The sequence below is a fragment of the Ipomoea nil genome, unplaced genomic scaffold, assembly GCF_001879475.1.
Source record: "Ipomoea nil cultivar Tokyo-kokei standard unplaced genomic scaffold, Asagao_1.1 scaffold0684, whole genome shotgun sequence".
NCBI lineage: Eukaryota > Viridiplantae > Streptophyta > Magnoliopsida > Solanales > Convolvulaceae > Ipomoea > Ipomoea nil.
This window is the reverse complement of record NW_017617112.1, coordinates 618,414-637,826: the sequence shown is the minus strand read 5'-3', so window position 1 is coordinate 637,826 and position 19,413 is coordinate 618,414. Positions and strand designations below refer to the sequence as shown.

Below are 19,413 nucleotides of genomic sequence, written 5' to 3'. Positions count from 1 at the left end.
ACAATTTTCTTACAAAACATTTATAATATATACTCCGTTGTAATAAAATTCTTCTTATTATATAGTTCTTCACCCACATCATCATTATTAACATTATTATTTTTATCCATAATATTTTTATCCATAGTATATTGAGGTTTATATGCTAATTACTTATATATATTATTAATAAACATCAACAAAAAAAATATTTCATTAAAAATTCATAACAATATTAAACAATAAAATTTATAATAAAAGACTTGATAAAATAAAATATTTAAAAATATAATTACAAGTTGCATAAAATAAAAAAATAAAAATCCAATATTAATAATTAATAATATATATATAATTATACTTGATATATTCAAATTGTTGTTGCGAACAGTAATTCGCTATTCGTAATAATCTGCTGTTAAAAAGAAGGAAAAATATATTTTACGAATATAAATATAAAAAGAATAAAAATATATGAATATTATGAAACATTTACTAAAATTTGACAATGAAAAATTTGTTTTGTTCATGTATTTAGAGAAAGTTAGGGATAAAAAATTCATAGAAAAAAATAAAAATCAATATAAACAAGTAATAATGTAGTAAAAATAATATTATTTTGAATTTTTAGATGAAAATTCTAAAGTTTAGGAGAGAGAAAATTGGTAGAGTTTAGGTATGAGGAAAATATAGGATATTGAAGAAGGAAATAATTTTATTGAATTTAGATAGATTTATAGAGTTTAAATAGGGGAAAAACAGAGTTTAAATAGAGAGAGAAAATATTCACTTTGTTATATTTTAGCTTCTTTTCTATATTTTGTGAATCATTTAGTTAATGTTTTTTTTTTTTTTTTTTTTTGAAAGTTACTGGTTCTATTACATTGTAGTATCTGTTCATATACTTTCTCAACCTACTGAAACACAAAGAACCAATAACGCCTCCACTGAGGCTCGAACTCATAATCTTCATAATCTTCCAAATGGAAGTCCAACCCGGGTACCATTAGACCACATAGTCTGGGAATCATTTAGTTAATGTAGTCCACAATATTTTGCTATAAATATTTTTATTGTAGTTCTACCCACCCTTTTTGTGAATCATTTAGTTAAAGTAGTCCACAATATTTTGCTAAAAATATTTTTTTATAAAATTTTAAAGTGTTTTAAAATTTCACCCTAGTCAAGTATAGTTTTGACTCCGTCTCTAGCTATCATATAGTCTATCATAAATATTTTATTATAATTTATAATGTATATTTGAACCGTATTTATAGGTGTTTGATATTTTGACATTAATAATTCTTCACTCATATAATTTTCTGGATCCGCCACTGAGCAATGTCGAAAGCCACACGTGTTTCTAGAGCACAAAATCCTCTAGTGATGAGGCGGTCAATCTGATCAAGTGGAGCATTTCTCAGATTCCCAATGTCTCTGAGAACCTTTCTGTTTCTACGATCTGCTGCAACATTCTTCTGCTTCATTCCTTCCCATATCACACAATCACACAAAATTGTACTTTTGCGTGGCCTAACATTTTATATGTATTCAAGAAGATAACATAAACACCACCAAATCTTATTGAAGAACCCAGAAACCATGAAGACATGAAGAAATTCCGAAAGAAATTAAAACACAGACCCAACAGGACAGATATTCAACACCATACCATACCCAGAATTTGATGAGAAAAAATTGAATCTATATTGGGTTACCTCTGGGTGGTTGGTCACGGAGAACGGCTCTAGAAGCCATGGATGGACCTTCTTCTTCTTCCTCTGCGCTATTCCGACCAAAAATCCACGAAATGAATGAATGGAGACGACTGTTGTGCGTCGCTCCTTCTGCGTTGTTTTCAGTCGCCACAATTTATATCCTCTCTAAAGATTCCTTCTTCTTCTCCTTCCGATTCGCTTTCTTCTCTAGAATCTTAAATTTGCAGAGCGGATTGGATTGGAGTGAAATCTGGTTATGGAGGAGAGGGTTTGGAGAATTCGCTGTTTGGGATTTAAATTGCGGCGAAGCGGCTCTTCTTAAGCGGTCATATTTTTCACTCTCTGGAAGTTAGCCGTTGGATTGGGTTTGATCGGGCGGCTGTGATGGGATTGGAATACTTTTCTTTTTAACAACTAGCCGTTAGAGGCTCCGAAATGTGAATGTTACCGTTGATGTACTCGGAAAGATTCTCAGCGCATTTGATGTCAAAATTTTTATAGACGGTGACGCTCCGGTAACAGTATATATATATATATATATATATATATATATATATATATATATATATATATATATTACCAATGTTTAATTCACTTTCTAAATTTATCTTTAAAAAAAAAAAGGAAGAAACCAGGAAAGAAAATAGAAAAGACAAAAAAAAAATTTGAATTCGAATTTTGGCGATCGGAATGATGGAATCGATAAGAGGCATATCAAATGGATAATTGGAGTATTGTTAATTTGATAACTTGAACGTTCTCAAAATTTTTGGTGATTGCAGAGGAGTATTGGATAGATTTGGAGTATTGGATGGATTTGGAGTATGGGATGGTTAATTCAAGAATTTAAACGTTCTCAAATTTTTCGTGATCGGAGAGGAGTATTGGATGAATAATTTAGAGTACTGGACCGATAATTTGGAGTATTGGAAGGATTATTATTATTATTATTATTATTATTATTATTATTATTATCCAAATTGGAGCACGGGACGGATATTTCAAAGTATTGAATGGATGATTTGAGAACTAAAACGTTCTTAAAAAATTTTGACAGAAATGAGTATTGGATGGTTAATTTGAGAACTACAAACATTCTCGGAAAAAAATCGGCATAGATGAGTATTGAATGGTTAATCGGAGTATAGAGTGGTGGTTGATTTTTACTCTTTTTCTTTGAATATTTGCATGTTAGGGCATATGAAGTAAGATGATGATTTTTAACTAGTTTTATTACTTTTACTAGGAGTCATCAACTAACTTTGGATAGGCAAACTAAGGGATGGCAATGTGTCCCGTCTCCGTCGGGGATCCCCGTCCCCTGCGATGGGGACGGGGACAGGGGACAGGGATACCCCTCCCCGCCCCGCCCCGTCCCCGACTAATTAAAAAAATAATAAAAATATATAATATTATATATTTATATTATTTTAATTTTGAAGAGTGAAGACAGTAAACTCACTAAATTGACTAAAGTCTATAGTGTAAAGAGTAAAGATAGTAACATGTATTCCTGTAACCCTTAGTCCCTAATACATATTGTATTGCTATTTTGTATTTTTTGGTTGTAAATTCTAATTGTGTTGATGAGATATTTGGATTTACTTTTGAACATTGAACATTTAGACTATTTTTAGTTTGCATTTGTTATTTTGGATTGAAATTTGAACTTGGGTAATTCGAATGTTATTAAAAATAGTTGAATGTTAATTGTTGAAGAACTATAGTTTTTAAAAAAACCTATTAGGATTTATTGATTTCAATTTTTTCCTTTTTTAATTTTAAAAATTGTATTAATTTTACACTTCGATTATGGGTTGACCGGGGACGGGGATTCCCTGTCCCCGCCAAATTTCCCGCGGGGACGGGGATGGAGAATTTTTTCAAATCCCCGCCGGGGACGGGGAGTATGCTCCCCGCCCCCGCCCCTTGTCATCCCTAAGTCCGGACCATACCCACTTAGTGGGGTGCATCTCATGAAGATGCTTTTCACTTAATTGGTGTCCTAAATTTTGTAAGATGTTGAAATGCTAGGTGGTTGGCTAACACGCTCAGAGGACTCACATTCTACTTCTATTGTTTCCAAATATTAAAGCTCATAAGGAAGTGCTGAATATTGCGCTTGTGGTTGTACTCTTTTTTCCAATAGCAAAGTTTTTTCCTACTGTGTCAACAATAGTTATGTTGTGCAACCGTGTGCACGTCGTTTTGACTAAAAACGCGCGTCCCATTTAAAAAAAAAATCAGTTTCGATTCTCCTCAACAGCATTATTGTGGATATATAGTTATGAATTTATGGATATTTAGTTCATTCATTGTGGATATTTAATTAATTCATTGTGGATATTTAGTTCATTCATTCTGGATTATGTGTTATTCATTCACTGTGGATATATAGTTATGAATTTGTGGATATATAGTTATGAACTTGTGGATATATAGTTATGAATTTGTGGATATATAATTCAAATTATGCACAAAAAAATGTTATTGTCGGATATCGAACCTTATTTTTTTTTTAAAATAGGACGCGGGTTTTTAGTCAAAACGACGTCGTTTTTGCAACTGGTGCACACAGTTGCACGGCATAATTTGTGGTTTTTCTTAGTCTAAGGTTTTTAACAAGGCAACCAACGTAATTTGGCCCCCTATACTCAACCTTTGACTTAGGGACCAGGCTATCGCAAATTATGCCATGGAAACGTGTTCACCATTCATGGTGAACACGGGTCCAAACAACATCGTTTTTACGGGAAAAAAAAATTAGTTAATGTGCTGTTAACGGCGCGCGTTTTTTCAGATTATGAATTTTCTGTTATGAGATTATGAATGTACTGTAAATTCATAATTGCATAAAAGAAAAACATTTATTAAATTATGAATTTTCTGTTATGAGATTATGAATTTACAGTTATGTAATTATGAATTTTCTATAAATTCATAATCTCATAACAGAAAATTCATAATTTCATAATAGAAAATTCATAATCGCATACCAGAAAATTCATAATCTTATAACAAAAAATTAATAATTTCATAACAGAAAATTCATAATCTCATAAAAGAAAATTCATAATGTCATAACTGCAATTCATAAATCCATTCCTGCACATTCATAATTTATGAATGTTGAAGAAACTTGCGAGAAGAGAAAGTAAACTGCGAAATGTGAAAATGAAGAAGAAAAGTCGCGCGGTTAATTAAGAGAGAAAAAAAAAAAAAAAAAGATAACGGTGCATCGTTACCGTTAGGACCGTGTTCACCATGGATGGTGAACACGGTTCCATGGCATAACGATTGCCAGGCTATGTGGTTGGCTAAAGCGCTCTGATGGTGGCAAATTATGCTGTGCATCCGTATGCACCATGCATGGTGCATACGGATGCAAAAACGACGTCGTTTTGCATCAAAACGCACGTCCTACTTTTAAAAAAAAAATCAGTTTCAATTTCCAGTAACAACAATATGTTGTTCATTTTTTTTATTCATTCATTCTGGATTTTTAGTTATGAAATTATGGATGTATAGGTATGCAATTCTGGATTTATGGTTATGCAATTCTGGATGTGTAGTTATGAAGTTATGGATGTGTAGTTATGCAATTCTGGATTTATAGTTATGAAGTTATGGATGTGTAGTTATGCAATTTTGGATGTATAGTTATAAAGTTATGGATTTGTAGTTATGCAATTCTGGATGTGTAGTTATGTAATTCTGGATGTATAGTTATGCAATTCTGAATTATTATTATTTTTAAGTTAAACATCAAAACGACGTCGTTTTTGCATCCGTATGCGGCATGGTGCATACGGATGCACAACATAACGATTGCTCTGATGGTATACTGGGCCTGGGCTACATGGATCAGCCCAAGAAAGTAACTGGATCAAGGAAACTCAAGAAGGATACGCAGTACGGAGCAACTAATTAGGAGTTTAACAAGGATTGAACTTGGTATTCATAATGTAATAAGGATTGGGCTCATTATTTCTAATGCAGTAGGACTAGGGCTTATTATTCCTAATGTAACAATGACACCCAAGATGAGGCAGTGTAGGATTTTTATTCCTTGTAGGGCTTCAGGCTCAAAATACGTATAAATAGACCCCCCCCCCCCCCCCCCCCCCCCAAGGAGTAGGAAAGCAATTTTTACTATTCACAGGCAATATTCATCAATACAAAATATTTATTCTCTCTATATTTTTCCTATATTTTTATACTCGTGCCCAAAAGTAAAAAATCAAAAAATTTAGAATTAAATTCCAGATTAATGTGTTGAAGGTTACAGACTGGTTTTAAACCAGTGTTAATGCCATGGCCTAATGCTATAAAAAGCCTTGTTGTTGACAGGTTTTTTGCTAGTTGTGTTTTTTTTTTTTTGAAAACTTTTTGCTAGTTGGTTAAGTATCAAAAATCTGTTGTTTTCCTCATGCTCTCTCTCAAAACCTTTTTCTTCAAAAATTTTGCCAACAATTCCGTAAATTGTACGGAGTGTTGGCATGGTATTCTTGTTTGCCTAGCTTTTTGTTTTGAGTGCTCAAACTTTAAGCTGTAATCCATTTTATCCTGGAAGACTGACGGTACAATGCCTCTAACACTTTGGGGAGGTTGCGGATTGGTTTTAAGGAAAATGTGTGTTACATACAACTTGAATTTCTCCTTCTTCTCCTTTCTTGTTTGTTGGGTTTATATTAAAAATTATAAAACCCTTTTCGTTATATATATATATATATATATATATATATATATATATATATATATATATATATATGCTTAGGTTTTGGTGAGATGAATGCCACAGGTGAGATTAATGATTAAACCTAATTTCCTTTTAAAAAATGTTGTCTCGAGAGCTTATCCTACAGTACCTTCCTCTTACCTTCTTGATGTAATTTCATATGATATTAATGATATGATCAAGCATTATTTCCTTTAAAAAATGTTGTTTATTGAGCTTAGCTTACAGTCCCTCTGTCTTACCTTCTTGATGTAATTTCATATGATATTAATGAGAACAAATTGGGATTATAGGTCTCGCCATAGTTATGTCTTTGTTAGATTCTTGTGAACTTTTTCAGTCTGAATTCAATTACTTTTCTGCTCAATTTTTTTGGTAAATTATTTTCTAAAATTATCTTTTCAATTTGTAATTTAAAATATTTTATCGGTTGGAGGTTGGAAATAAAACTTCAATTCAACCTTGTATATAGTTGTCTTGTATGTTGGATTATGGAAGATGCACAGAGTGATGAATGGGAGCTAAACAGAAGGAAGGAAGAAAAGAGAACATTGTATTATTTTCAGTATGAAACCCTCATTACAGCAGCAAAAGGAATAAAAGGAAGAAAGAGTTCAAAAAACGGTTATAACAGATTTTGTTGTGTAAAGACAAGAATGCCCCTTGAGGAGTAAAGACAGGAAAGCCCTTGTTGCCTTTGTGACTTCATCCATCTTCAACCTCCAACACCCCCCCCCCCCCCCCCCTTAAGAGAGAAGTTGGACTATCACACAGCACATCCAAATCTGCCAGTAGATAGTGCAACCATTGTATTTCACACACAGTAGAAGCCAAAGCCCTGTATTCAGCTTCAGATGACGATCTTGAAACAGTAGCTTGCTTTTTAGTTCTCCAAGAGATTAAAGCTTTCCCAATGTAGACACAGTAGCCAATCACAGATTTTCTGGTTTCTGAACAAGTAGCTCAGTCTGAATCAGAAAAGCCTTGTAGCTTCATATTAGTGTTTGAGGGATAGAATAGGCCCTTTCCTGGAGATCCTTTTAGGTACCTAAGGACCCTATGAGCAGCTGTCAAGTGAACATTTGTAGGTTTGTCAACAAATTAACTCAATTGCTGAACAGAATGTGAGATATCTGGTTTTGTGTTGGTTAGATATAGGAGCTTGCCAACCAGCTTTCTGTATACCTCTGGATCAATGAGTGGGACTCCTTCTTGGCTATTCAACTTTTGTCCTGTCACTGCAGGAGTTTTAGCAGGTTTAGCCTCCAAAAAACCATTGTCTTTCAAAATTTCCAAGGTGTACTTCCTTTGGCAGAGATTAATGCCATCAAAAGTCCTTAAAGCTTCAATCCCCAAGAAGTAATTCAGATGGCCAAGATCCTTTATTTTGAAGGCCTTATCCAGAAATCTTTTTAGGTCATTGATCTGTGATGAGTCATTCCCAGCCACCAATATGTCATCCACATAAATGAGTAAAGAAGTGAAAGTCCTTCCTGAGGTCTTAGTGAATAAAGCAGGGTCTGCTGTGGATTGATGAAAACCAATCATCATTAAAGCCTGTGTCAATTTAGCATTCCATTGCCTGCTAGCTTGTTTCAATCCATACAAGGATCTTAGAAGTCTGCAAACCTGCTTAGGAGTATCAATCTGAAAACCAGGAGGTGGACCCATGTAAACTTCATCCTTTAGATCTCCATGTAGAAAGGCATTATTGATGTCTAACTGTTGAATGTCCCAATTTCTTGCAACTGCTACAGCCAAGAATGTCCTTATGGTAGTCATTCTGGCCACAGGTGAAAATGTTTCAGTATAATCAACCCCCAATTGTTGAGTATATCCTTTTTCAACCAACCTAGCCTTATATCTCTCTATAGAGCCATCTGCCCTATGCTTCACTTTGTATACCCATTTACAACCAATAGGGGATTTCCCTACTGGAAGATCTGTTAGGGTCCATGTGTTATTGGCAATCAATGCATCTATTTCAGTCTGCATTGACCTTCTCCATGGTTCATGTTGAACAGCTTCCTTATAAGACTGAGGTTCATGAGTGGTGGAAATGGATAAAGCACATATTTTATGATCAAGGGGAAGCTGATCATAAGATATAACTTTATCTAGTGAGTGTGGGGATGTCATCACATTGCTTTGTCCTTTATCATGAGCTGACAATAATAGTCCTGCAATTTAGTGGGAATGTTTCTGATCCTCCCAGACCTTCTAGGCTATGTCTGACTGAGAGTATCTTCTTGTGGACTTTCATCAGTGCCTGTTTCAGCATACACTCCAGTGGTGAAGTCAAGCTCAATATTTATTGGTGGTTGATCAGCTTCATCAGAATGTGGCTCAGTATCTGGTGGTGCCTGGCCAATTTCAACAGAATGTGGCTCAATATCTGGTGGTGCCTGGCCAATTTCAACAGAATGTGGCTCAATATCTGGTGATGCCTGGTCAATTTCAATAGAATGTGGTGAGGCAGTGTATCTTCTTATGATATATGCATCAGCTGAAACAGGAATTAAAGGCAATGAAGGATTGAACAATTGAGATTCAGTGTCAGTTTTTGAACCATTGTCCTTCAAGGGATAGATGTCTTCATAGAACTGCACATCCCTGGAAATAAAATCACAATTGTTTGTGAGATCATGAACTATGTACCCCTTTACATTTGTAGGAAATCCCAAGAAGATACATTTCTTGGCTCTTGGCATCAGCTTATTCCTTCCTTGTGAGGCAGTAGCAGCATAACATAGACAACCAAAGGTTCTAAACTGATTATAGTCCACCTTGCTCTTGAATAAAAATTCATAAGGTGACTTTCCATCAATTATGGGAGTGGGTAGCCTATTGATCAAATAAGAAGCATGCAGAATACACTGGCTCCAAAATTCCATTGGCAGGCCAAACTGGAACCTTAGGGCTCTTGCCACATTCAGTAAGTGTTGGTGTTTTCTTTCAGCCACTCCATTTTGCTGGGGGGTGTTCACACAGGACTTTTGATGCACAATACCTTTTTCACTAAAAAAGGCATTCATAAAGAACTCACTTCCATTATCTGTCCTCACAATTTTTATTCTTGCTGAAAACTGTGTATCAACATATTGATAGAAAGCCTGAAACAAAGCTCTAACCTCTGATTTATTTCTCATTAGATGAATCCAGGTGAATCTGCTATGATCATCTACTATTGTCAAGAAATAATGCTCCCCTTTCTGAGATGCAACTGCAAATGGTCCCCATACATCCATATGAACTAAATCAAAACACTTTTCAGCTCTAGAAGTACTCACAGGGAACGAGGACTTTTTCTGTTTTGCAAAATGGCAAATGTCACAAGCAGTGTCATGAGTTTTATTAAACTGAACAGGTTTTATTCCATACAAAACATTGGATCTTGTCCATAGGATAGTGTCCTAATCTATTGTGCCACAATTGTAATGTCATAGCATTGCACTGATTGCTACCAGCTCTATCAGACTGATCATCTTTCTTCTTAGCAGGTGGATGCTTAATCAAGTACAATCCACCTTTTTCTTCAGCAAAATCATGTATTATCCCATAAGGATCCTGAATATTGCATGATATATCATTCATAATAAGTTTGCAATTACCCTGCTTTGCCAATTTACTAGCAGAAATAATATTGAAAGTAAAACTTGGAATGTGAAGCACATTCTTCAATACCAAATTTGGATAAAGTCTGATATCCCCCACATTGGCAACTTCTACTGTCCCTCCATTAGGTAATCTAACAGATATGTCCTGAACCTTATGGCAGTTCTCAAAGTATTCTAAAGAGCATGTAATATGGTTTGTGGCTCCTGAGTCTAGAATCCAAATTGCAGGACAATTCAAAATGGAATTAACATGAAAGTTAGGAATGAACCTGCCTTCCTTAAGTTCTTCTGAGTTATTTTTGATGTCTGTTCTAATTCCAGGTTTTGCCACTGTGACTGCAGCACTAGTAGATGCTTGACTACCTTGATTTTGGTTCTGCAATAATGACACTAATCTCTGGAATTGATCAGCAGATAGACATATGTCTCCAACTTGATTTACTGAAGCATTCTGAGTCTGCTGATTGTCATTGTTTTGTCTGTTCTTGGATTTGCATCCAGCTACCCAACCATGGGGGTAGTCATGCTTTTTATAGCATTTTTCCACAGTGTGACCAAGCATGTTGCAATATGTGCATTTTGGAACATTCTTTCTGATGTAGCAAAAATAAGATGTGAGCTCGGGTGTGAAATATCGTCCTCAGGGGATTGGGGGATATGGCACGCAATATGCAATCACAATAAACTAGGCACTAGCATAAGGAAATCAACAAGAAGCTAAGCAAACTACAAGTTTAAGGATATGATAAGACTAACACATATACACAAAGATAAACACAAAATAAAGAAATAAGACTCAAGCTAGGGAGTATTATCATCTAGATGCTTTAACAACCTAAGGGATTAGGGAGAACAAGTAACCAATGAAACAAGCGGGAATGCACGTAGGTATCCTAGTCTATGAACCATTCTCGTGATTAATAAACAAGGATTAGAACAAAGAATTGCCCCACTTTCGTGGTGAATCAATTCCAAGTCCATCAAGCACACAAAGCATCTAAAGCCCCCAATTTCCCCTATTTTCGTAGGAAGAAATCAGGTCTATGCAAGGGGTGGATTGGATTCATCACCCAACTCTTGTTGAGGCAATGAATCCTCCAAAAACAAGCTAATGAATGTGTACATCAAACATTAACAAGATACAAATACAAAACCATCACAAACACATGAACCCTAGGTTGGAGTTCTTCCCCTTTTTGCAATAATCACAAATCAAGCATCAAAATAGATAATACAACCCTAACTCAAGTCCATAAACTAACTACTCATGATTCAATAACATAAAGAACACAAAAACATAAATGTAAAGCATAAACATTGCAAGATAAAGAGATAAAAGGGAGAAGAAAACTTCACTAAGAAATGGATGGTAAATCTTGGAATCCAAGTGTTGAATCCTTGATTACAAGCTTGAAATATGTTAAGAAACCTAAATCTAAACCTAATCTAACATTACAATATGAAAGGAAGTGAAAGAGAAAAGCTAGGGCTCAACCATGGGTCAAAACCGTAGAGAAATGAGTGAATCCGCGCCTAAATAGTGAACAGAGCACAGAGGGACGCCCTCAGGGATGGGCGTACGGCAGGCAATACCATTTATTGTAGTGTTCACTGGAATGGGCGTACGGGCGTACGGCAGGGCGTACGCCACCTGCTTCCTTTTTCAGATCTAGGATGGGATGAGGGATGGGCATACGCAAGGGGGTACGAGGCTCCTGAAAATTCCTAAATGCATTCCAAACTCTTTGATTGATCTCTTGATCCAAGAATTGTTAGGAACTTTCCAAAAATCATTGAATTTCTCACTTGTTGTGAATGATTGCACCTTGAAATAAAACCAACATAACTTAGTCACAATTCACACAAGTTTTTAAGCAATTCACAAATAAAATGGGTTCAAGAAGGGGTAAAAATATAGACAAAAATAAACTTATCACTTTCCTCCAGTGTTGTTGAACTTTTTCTTTCCATATGATGTTGAGACTGCCACAAGCCCTTGTTCATCTACATTCTGATATTGAACTGCATTAGATTGGATAATTTCATTGCTCTTGTGACTACCAGAGCTATTGAGCTTTCTTTCCAGCTTCAATTCCATATTCAAAACATTTTCCATGTTTGGCACATGATCCATTACTAAGACTCCTGACTTTATGGTTTCAAAATCATCACTTAAGCCTTCCAGAAACCCTATCACCTGATCATCCTCTCTATCTTTCCGTATCTTGCTCATGAGTGTACAAGAACACCTAGGCACACATTCACATACATACATAGGTCTCATTGCGTTTAATTGTTCTCATAGGGCATTGCACTTTGTGAAATATTCATTGATAGACATACTGCCTTGCACATTCGTATAGATCTCATTCTGAACTTCTGCTATTCTGTGTGGATCAGCTTGTGAGTATCTTTTTCTCAGAGTTGTCCAGATCTCTTCTGCTATTTCAAAATACAACACACTTTCCGTTATGGTTGGATTGAGAGACTTCAAAATCCAAGAGCAGACGATGTCATTACATCTTTTCCAGATTGCATACCTCGGATCAGCTTCACCTGGACACGCAATAGTTCCATCCACGAATCCGAACTTGTTCTTCACACCTAAAGCAATTTTTATAGATCGGCTCCAGGATGCATAGTTGCTTTCGGAAAGAGGAGGAGATACTAGTGTTAGATTGGGATTCTTCGTGATGTAGAGATACAGAGGGTCATTGAAGTCCTCTTCTCGATATAGATGACTGCGACTTGCAGCGGTTTGGCTAACTGGAGGAGGAGCTGTGGCGTCTTCTGTTGACGTTCCTTCACCCACTCCGGGATCCATGACGATGGCGACGGCATAGCTACGGCGACGCTCTGATACCATGTTGGATTATGGAAGATGCACAGAGTGATGAATGGGAGCTAAACAGAAGGAAGGAAGAAAAGAGAACATTGTATTATTTTCAGTATGAAACCCTCATTACAACAGCAAAAGGAATAAAAGGATGGAAGAGTTCAAAAAACGGTTATAACAGATTTTGTTGTGTAAAGACAAGAATGCCCCTTGAGGAGTAAAGACATGAAAGCCCTTGTTGCCCTTGTGACTTCATCCATCTTCAACCTCCAACATTGTATTTTTTTTTTGAAAACCAGTTGTCTTGTATTTATAAGTTCATGCATGCAGGGAGCGCATTATGATGATGAAACACTGAAAAATCACCTCATTTTATTGACTGATTTTCTTGTTTTACTTGCACTACACATTTGAAAATTTTATAAGACAAAAATCTTTACTGATGGACAGAGCAGTGCATGTGAAAGAAGATGGATTGTATTATTATGTGAGTCAACTTATAGCAGAAAGGAAAGAAAGCATATTTATACATATGAATAGAGAAAAGAAAGAAGAGCAGTAGACGGTTATAACAGATTGGGGAGGTGCAAAGCCTATTATACCCTTCAAGATTTGTCATCCTCTATTACCCCCCCCGTAAGCTGGATCATGCAAGTTTCGCATGCCTAGCTTAGACACGAAAACCTTGAAAGGAGCAGCAGGGAGAGGCTTGGTGAAACCGTCAGCGATTTGATTCAAAGAGGAAACCGATAGCAGTTTGATCAGCCCATGTGACACCTTTTCCCGGACCAAGTGGCAATCTATTTCAATATGCTTGGTTCTTTCGTGAAACACATGATTCTCGACTATCGCCACGGCGGATTTATTGTCACAAAACATGGCAGCAGGCCTCTTTAAAGTAGCATGCAAATCTGCAAGACTGTATGTAATCCACTGTACTTCGCAAACAGTGGTGGCAAGAGCTCTATACTCCACTTCGGATGAAGATCTTGACACGGTTGCCTGCTTCTTAGATTTCCATGAGATGAGAGCAGTCCCCAGAAAAATGCAATATCCAGTAATGGATTTCCTTGTATCCACACATGAAGCCCAATCAGAGTCAGAGAAGACATTTAGCTGCAATTCAACACCCTTAGGATAGAACAAGCCTTGGCCAAGAGAGCTCTTAATATATATGAGAACTCTATGAGCTGCATTTAAGTGATTGTTAGTGGGAGCATCAATGAACTGACTTAATTGTTGAACTATATAGGCTATGTCTGGTCTGGTAGCAGTTAGGTATAGCAATCGGCCAACAAGTCTTCTGTACTTACTAGCATCTGTTAGAGGAGCACCATCATTGTGTTGCAGTTGGTGACCAGGTACCATGGGAGTATGAACGGGCTTGCATTCAAGAAAGCCTTCCACATCTAAGATATCTAGAGCATACTTTCTTTGACAAAGATGCAAGCCTGAGCTGTTCATCACTGCTTCAATGCCTAGGAAGTACCCGAGATTTCCCAAATCCTTTACACTGAAAGTTGTATCCAGGAATGTTTTGATGTCTGTGATTCGGGAGATGTTAGGACTTGTGATTAATATATCATCCACATATACGAGAGCAGCTATGAAATTGTCATCTTTCCCTTTTGTGAACAGAGAAGGATTCGATTTTGATTGAACAAAACCAATGCTGAACAAGGCAGTACAGAGCTTCTCATTCCATTGACGACTGGCCTGTTTAAGGCCATAGAGGGAGCGAAGTAATCGGCAAACCTGGTTTGGCTTATCCGTGTTAAAACCAGGGGGCAAAGTCATGTATACCTCCTCTGTTAGATCACCATGAAGGAAGGCGTTATTCACGTCTAACTGATGAACATGCCAGGCTCGGGCAGCAGCAACTGCTAGGAACGTCCGAATTGTAGTGATCCTCGCGACTGGAGAGAAGGTTTCTAAATAATCAATGCCCAATTGTTGAGTGTATCCCTTTGCAACAAGATGGGCTTTGTACCTTTCTATGGAGCCATCCGACTTCAACTTGAGTTTGTACACCCACTTACACCCTATGGGTGTTTTTCCCGCAGGCAACTCGGTTAATTCCCAGGTATGATTATCCTGTAAAGCTTGTATATCTGCAGTCATTGCTTTCTTCCAATTGTCATCTGTTATGGCTTGGCTGTATGTCTTTGGTTCATTAACCGCTATGACAGCCAAAGAGAAAGCTTTGTGTGCCGGGGTTAAGGCATCAAAGGACATGACTCTCGACAAGTGATGAGGAGAAGTGCCTTTAGTGATCACTGCTTCACAGTAATAGTCTTGAAGTCAGTTTGGAGCACGCCGGGGCCTTTCATATCTTCTCGGCTGCTCAACAATGGCATCATTTTGTGGGATGCATATATCAAGTTGTTGTGGCTGCTGCTGCATTGCCTCTTGCGAAGTTGATTGGCTGCTCATATTGTCATGGAAAAGGCTATCTTCAGAGACGTCAGCTTCATGGTGTTCGTGACGCACTGGACTGGGCAGAGGAGTCCCAGCATTAGCCTCATGGAGCTCAAGATGCATCAAAGTAGAGATTGGAATCAAGGGAAGACAAGGTTCAGTAGATTACAGTGGAGGTTTGTCCGTGATGTATTCTTCTTCAGAGAAAGGAAAATAAGTCTCATAAAAACTTACATCCCTTGATACAAATATGCTTTTATCATGCAAGTCATATAGCATGTAGCCCTTGATGTGAGCAGGAATACCTATGAAAATACACTTCTTGCTACGCTGAGCCATTTTATGTCTCGAAGGTGACAGGTTCGACGCATAACATAAGCATCCCAATACTTTCAAACTGCTCAGATCCGGTTCTTTCCCGTATAGCCTGCTGTAAGGAGTTGCCATTTTTAACACTGGTGAAGGCAGCCTATTGATAAGAAATGTGGCATGTAAGACACATTGTCCCCAAAATTCAAGGGGTAGAGAAGCTTAATACTTGAGAGCCCTTGCAACATTGAGTATGTGTTGGTGTTTTCTTTCAACAACCGCGTTTTGCTGTGGAGTATACACACAGGATTTTTGATGGTTAATTCCCTTGTCTGCGAGAAAATCTGCCATGTTAAATTCGGTCCCATTATCAGTCCAGATTGTCTTGATTAGAGCCCCAAACTGTGTGAATGCCATGGCATGGAACCGTTTCAGATGTTCCCTGACTTCAGACTTGTTCTTCATCAAGTGCAACCAAGTGAACCTAGAGTAGTCATCCACTAGAGTCAAGAAGTAACGCTCCCCTCTTAACGCAGCAACATGGAATGGCCCCCAAATATCTGCATGAATCAGATCAAAACATGCATTTGAAAGAGTAGTACTAAGGGGAAAGGGAGACCGTTTGTGTTTGGAAAAGTGGCAAACATCACAAGGAAAATCTTTAGGAACATAGCCTTTTATTTCATTCAAAACACTGAGTTTATTCATAGGGAAATGCCCTAATCTTTGGTGCCAAATCTCAACGCTATTACATTGTGCAATAACACTTTTATGATCTATATTCTGTGTACTTGGAGGCTTCGTCAGCAGGTATAAGCCATTTGTTTGTCTGGCCAAACCAACTATCTTCCCAAGGGGATCCTGAATCATGCATTGTTAAAGTGTAAAAGTCAGTTTATAACATGAACTTTGTAAGAGCTTGCTAACAGATATTAAGTTGAATTTGAAAGATGGAATATAGAGAGCATCTTTCAACCACAAATCTCTGTTAAGTCTAACATTTCCCGTGTGAGTAACTGCAATGGTCTTTCCAGTAGGGAGGTTCACTTCAGTGCCACAAGCAACATGATAATTATCAAAGAGATTTAAATCACAGATTATATGATCAGAGGCCCCGGAAACAATAATCCAAGTAGAAGAGGATAACAAAATGGAGTTGATATGATTAACAGAAGACTTGCCTTCATTTGAATTTTCTCCTTGGTTGAAATTTGGGACCATAGTGACAGCAGCAGAAGTTTTTGTATTTGAGGATTGCCCTATCTGAGTTTGAAGCAGAGAAATTAATTTCTCCATTTGATCTGCAGTGGCCACAGCAGGAAGAGAATCCAGACTTCCAGATTGTAAGTTCACAGCTGCTGCTTGTTTTCCCTTGGACTTATATCCCGGGATCCACCCCGGAGGATAACCGTGTTTCTTGAAACACTTATCAACCGTGTGTCCACTCATTCCACAGTATGTACATTTTGCTCCCTTGTTTGAATTTCCATTTCGTCTCCCATTATATTGATTACTATATGAGTTCATAGCAGCAACAACTTCATTCATGTTTCCTTGTTCAGACTGTACTGCATGAGCTTGACTAAACTCAAGGTTGCCTAAGTTCAAATTTGCCAACGCAATTTGTCTTTCTAGCTTTTCAGCCATAACAAACACCTTGTAAACCTCAGGAAGTGGATCAAGAACAAGAACGTTAGACTTCAAACTGCTATAATCATCATTAAGGCCTTGAAGGAAGTGTATAACCTGATCTACATCTCGTTCTTGCCTGATTTGATTGATTAATCCACAGGAACACTTCGGATTGACTAATCCACAGGAACACTTCAGATCGCACTTGCAGATGGGAAGCGGTCTCAACGCATTCATCTCTTCCCATAGGATTCTGCATCTCGTGTAATAATCGTTCACAGTAAGAGTTCCTTGCTTCAGATTGTAGATCTCGCTCTGCAACGTCGAGATCTTCTGCGCATCACATTGTGAGAACCTGCGCTTCAAATCTTCCCATACCTCTCTGGCATTATCCAAGTGCATTATGCTTTGAGCGATGGAGGCATGCACTGACTTGAATATCCAGGAACAGATGATGAGATTGCATGGTCTCCACGCTGTGTACTTGCTGTCTTCCCTGCTAGGTGCTGAGATACTTCCATCAATGATGCACCACTTATTTTTTACTTCCAATGCAATTTGCATTGAAATACTCCAGGATCCATAGTTCGCGCTGCCTTGCAGCGGTGGATTAACGAGAATGGCGCAGGGGTTATCATTCGCGTTGAGAAACAGCGGATTATCTAGATCTTCCATGGTGAGACTCCTTAGCTGTCTGATCGAAGCTCTCTGTTGTGGAGGAGTTCTCTGTAGCGAATGAGTTCTCTGACTTGGAGGTGTTCCTGTCTGTGGAACGGTCGGATCGTGATCTTGCACCGGCGATTGAGTGATCGGCGAAGCTGCACGCTGATATTGTCTCATCTCACCCGTGACGACGGCAGCGTAAGTGTTACGCCGGAATGGCTCTGATACCATGATGGACGGAGCAGTACATGTGAAAGAAGATGGATTGTATTATTATGTGAGTCAACTTACAGCAGAAAGGAAAGAAAGCATATTTATACATATGAACAGAGAAAAGAAAGAAGAGCAGTAGACGGTTATAACAGATTGGAGAGGTGCAAAGCCTATTATACCCTTCAAGATTTGTCATCCTCTATTATTTACTTACATATATATATTTAATAGCAAATTATTTGAAGAGAAACCAAAGAATTCTGAGTTTTAAATTCTTCTTTCTACCTGAGGGTCATTGGTTCTAGTTTGAAAAACCTTTCAACTAATTTTCTTTATTTTTAGTGATTTTAATAATTAATAGATGGTGGACAATAGGTGAATAATAAAATAATTTCATGAAGTTGTTTTGAATCTTGGGAAAATAAAGCAACATAATATCTTCTCAAGTCAATCCATTATTGCCATTATAATATCCAACAAATTGACTACACACAATGTAAACATTATTGCGCTGATACCAATTGTAACCAAATATGTTGAATCAATAAGCACATAGATTGAAAACGGTTGGAAAAATAGCACGAAAATGGCATAATAATAAGTGGTTATTTTGTGGTATAAATATATGTAGGTCCACTTCTAATTTAGGCCGAGTCAAAGTGGATTCGAGTTCTTCGTTGGAGATTGATATATTGTACGCTCAAAACGGATAATAATTGGTGAATGAGAAAATTAATTTTCAAAGTAGACTCATTTGAGTTGGAAAATGAAGGTGGAAAGGCTTTATTATTATTATTATTATTTTTTAAACGAAACCCAAGAGTATTATTGAACCAAAGAAGCAAGAACAAGGAAAAGAGACTGGACCAAACCATGTTTCAAAAAATGGGAACAAACCCGCTAACAACAATCAAAACCTATAACGAAACGGTGAAAATGCTTTAAAGTAGCTTTTTAAGGCATATTGGATTGTATAGTATAGTGGTTTTCTCTCGCACGCAAAAATGGCTGGCCTTGCAGCTAAGTTGCTCCTTTTCGTAAATAATGGTCGTCAGCAGATTTTATACACATCTGCTCCTACATTTTTAGCCTGCAAAACTCTGCTCTTCCTCCTTCTCAACCAACTGTGTTCATCCCTTGTTCTCGTTCGCTAGGTTCTATTGTTTGAGTACAGTTCTCAAACTTAGAACCGTAGCTTGTTTTATCTTGGAAAACCTAGACTACAACGCTCCTAGCACTAAATGAAGGTAGCAAATAAGGTTTTAAGAATAGTGTGGGTATCACACGACT

General features: G+C 37.2%; 1 protein-coding gene across 1 annotated transcript; it reads right to left on the bottom strand.

The window, feature by feature from the left end:
* Positions 1-15,837: 15,837 nt before the first annotated feature.
* Positions 15,838-18,141, bottom strand: LOC109175115. The gene is made up of 3 exons (XM_019324365.1): positions 16,543-18,141; positions 16,368-16,476; positions 15,838-16,175 (listed from the first exon to the last, which is right to left on the bottom strand). The coding sequence occupies exons 1-3, from the start codon at positions 18,139-18,141 to the stop codon at positions 15,838-15,840; spliced, it is 2,046 nt and encodes a 681-aa protein (XP_019179910.1).
* Positions 18,142-19,413: the final 1,272 nt, after the last annotated feature.

Bases quoted from the DNA above. Each gene is read 5' to 3' on its own strand.
- LOC109175115 (XM_019324365.1), bottom strand. From the start codon at position 18,141: ATGGTATCAGAGCCATTCCGGCGTAACACTTACGCTGCCGTCGTCACG. The intron at 16,477-16,542 runs GTTAGCAAGCTC...TGCATGATTCAG, and splicing joins TCAAATTCAACTTAATATCT to GATCCCCTTGGGAAGATAGT. The intron at 16,176-16,367 runs GTAATAGCGTTG...TGATTCATGCAG, and splicing joins TAAAAGTGTTATTGCACAAT to ATATTTGGGGGCCATTCCAT.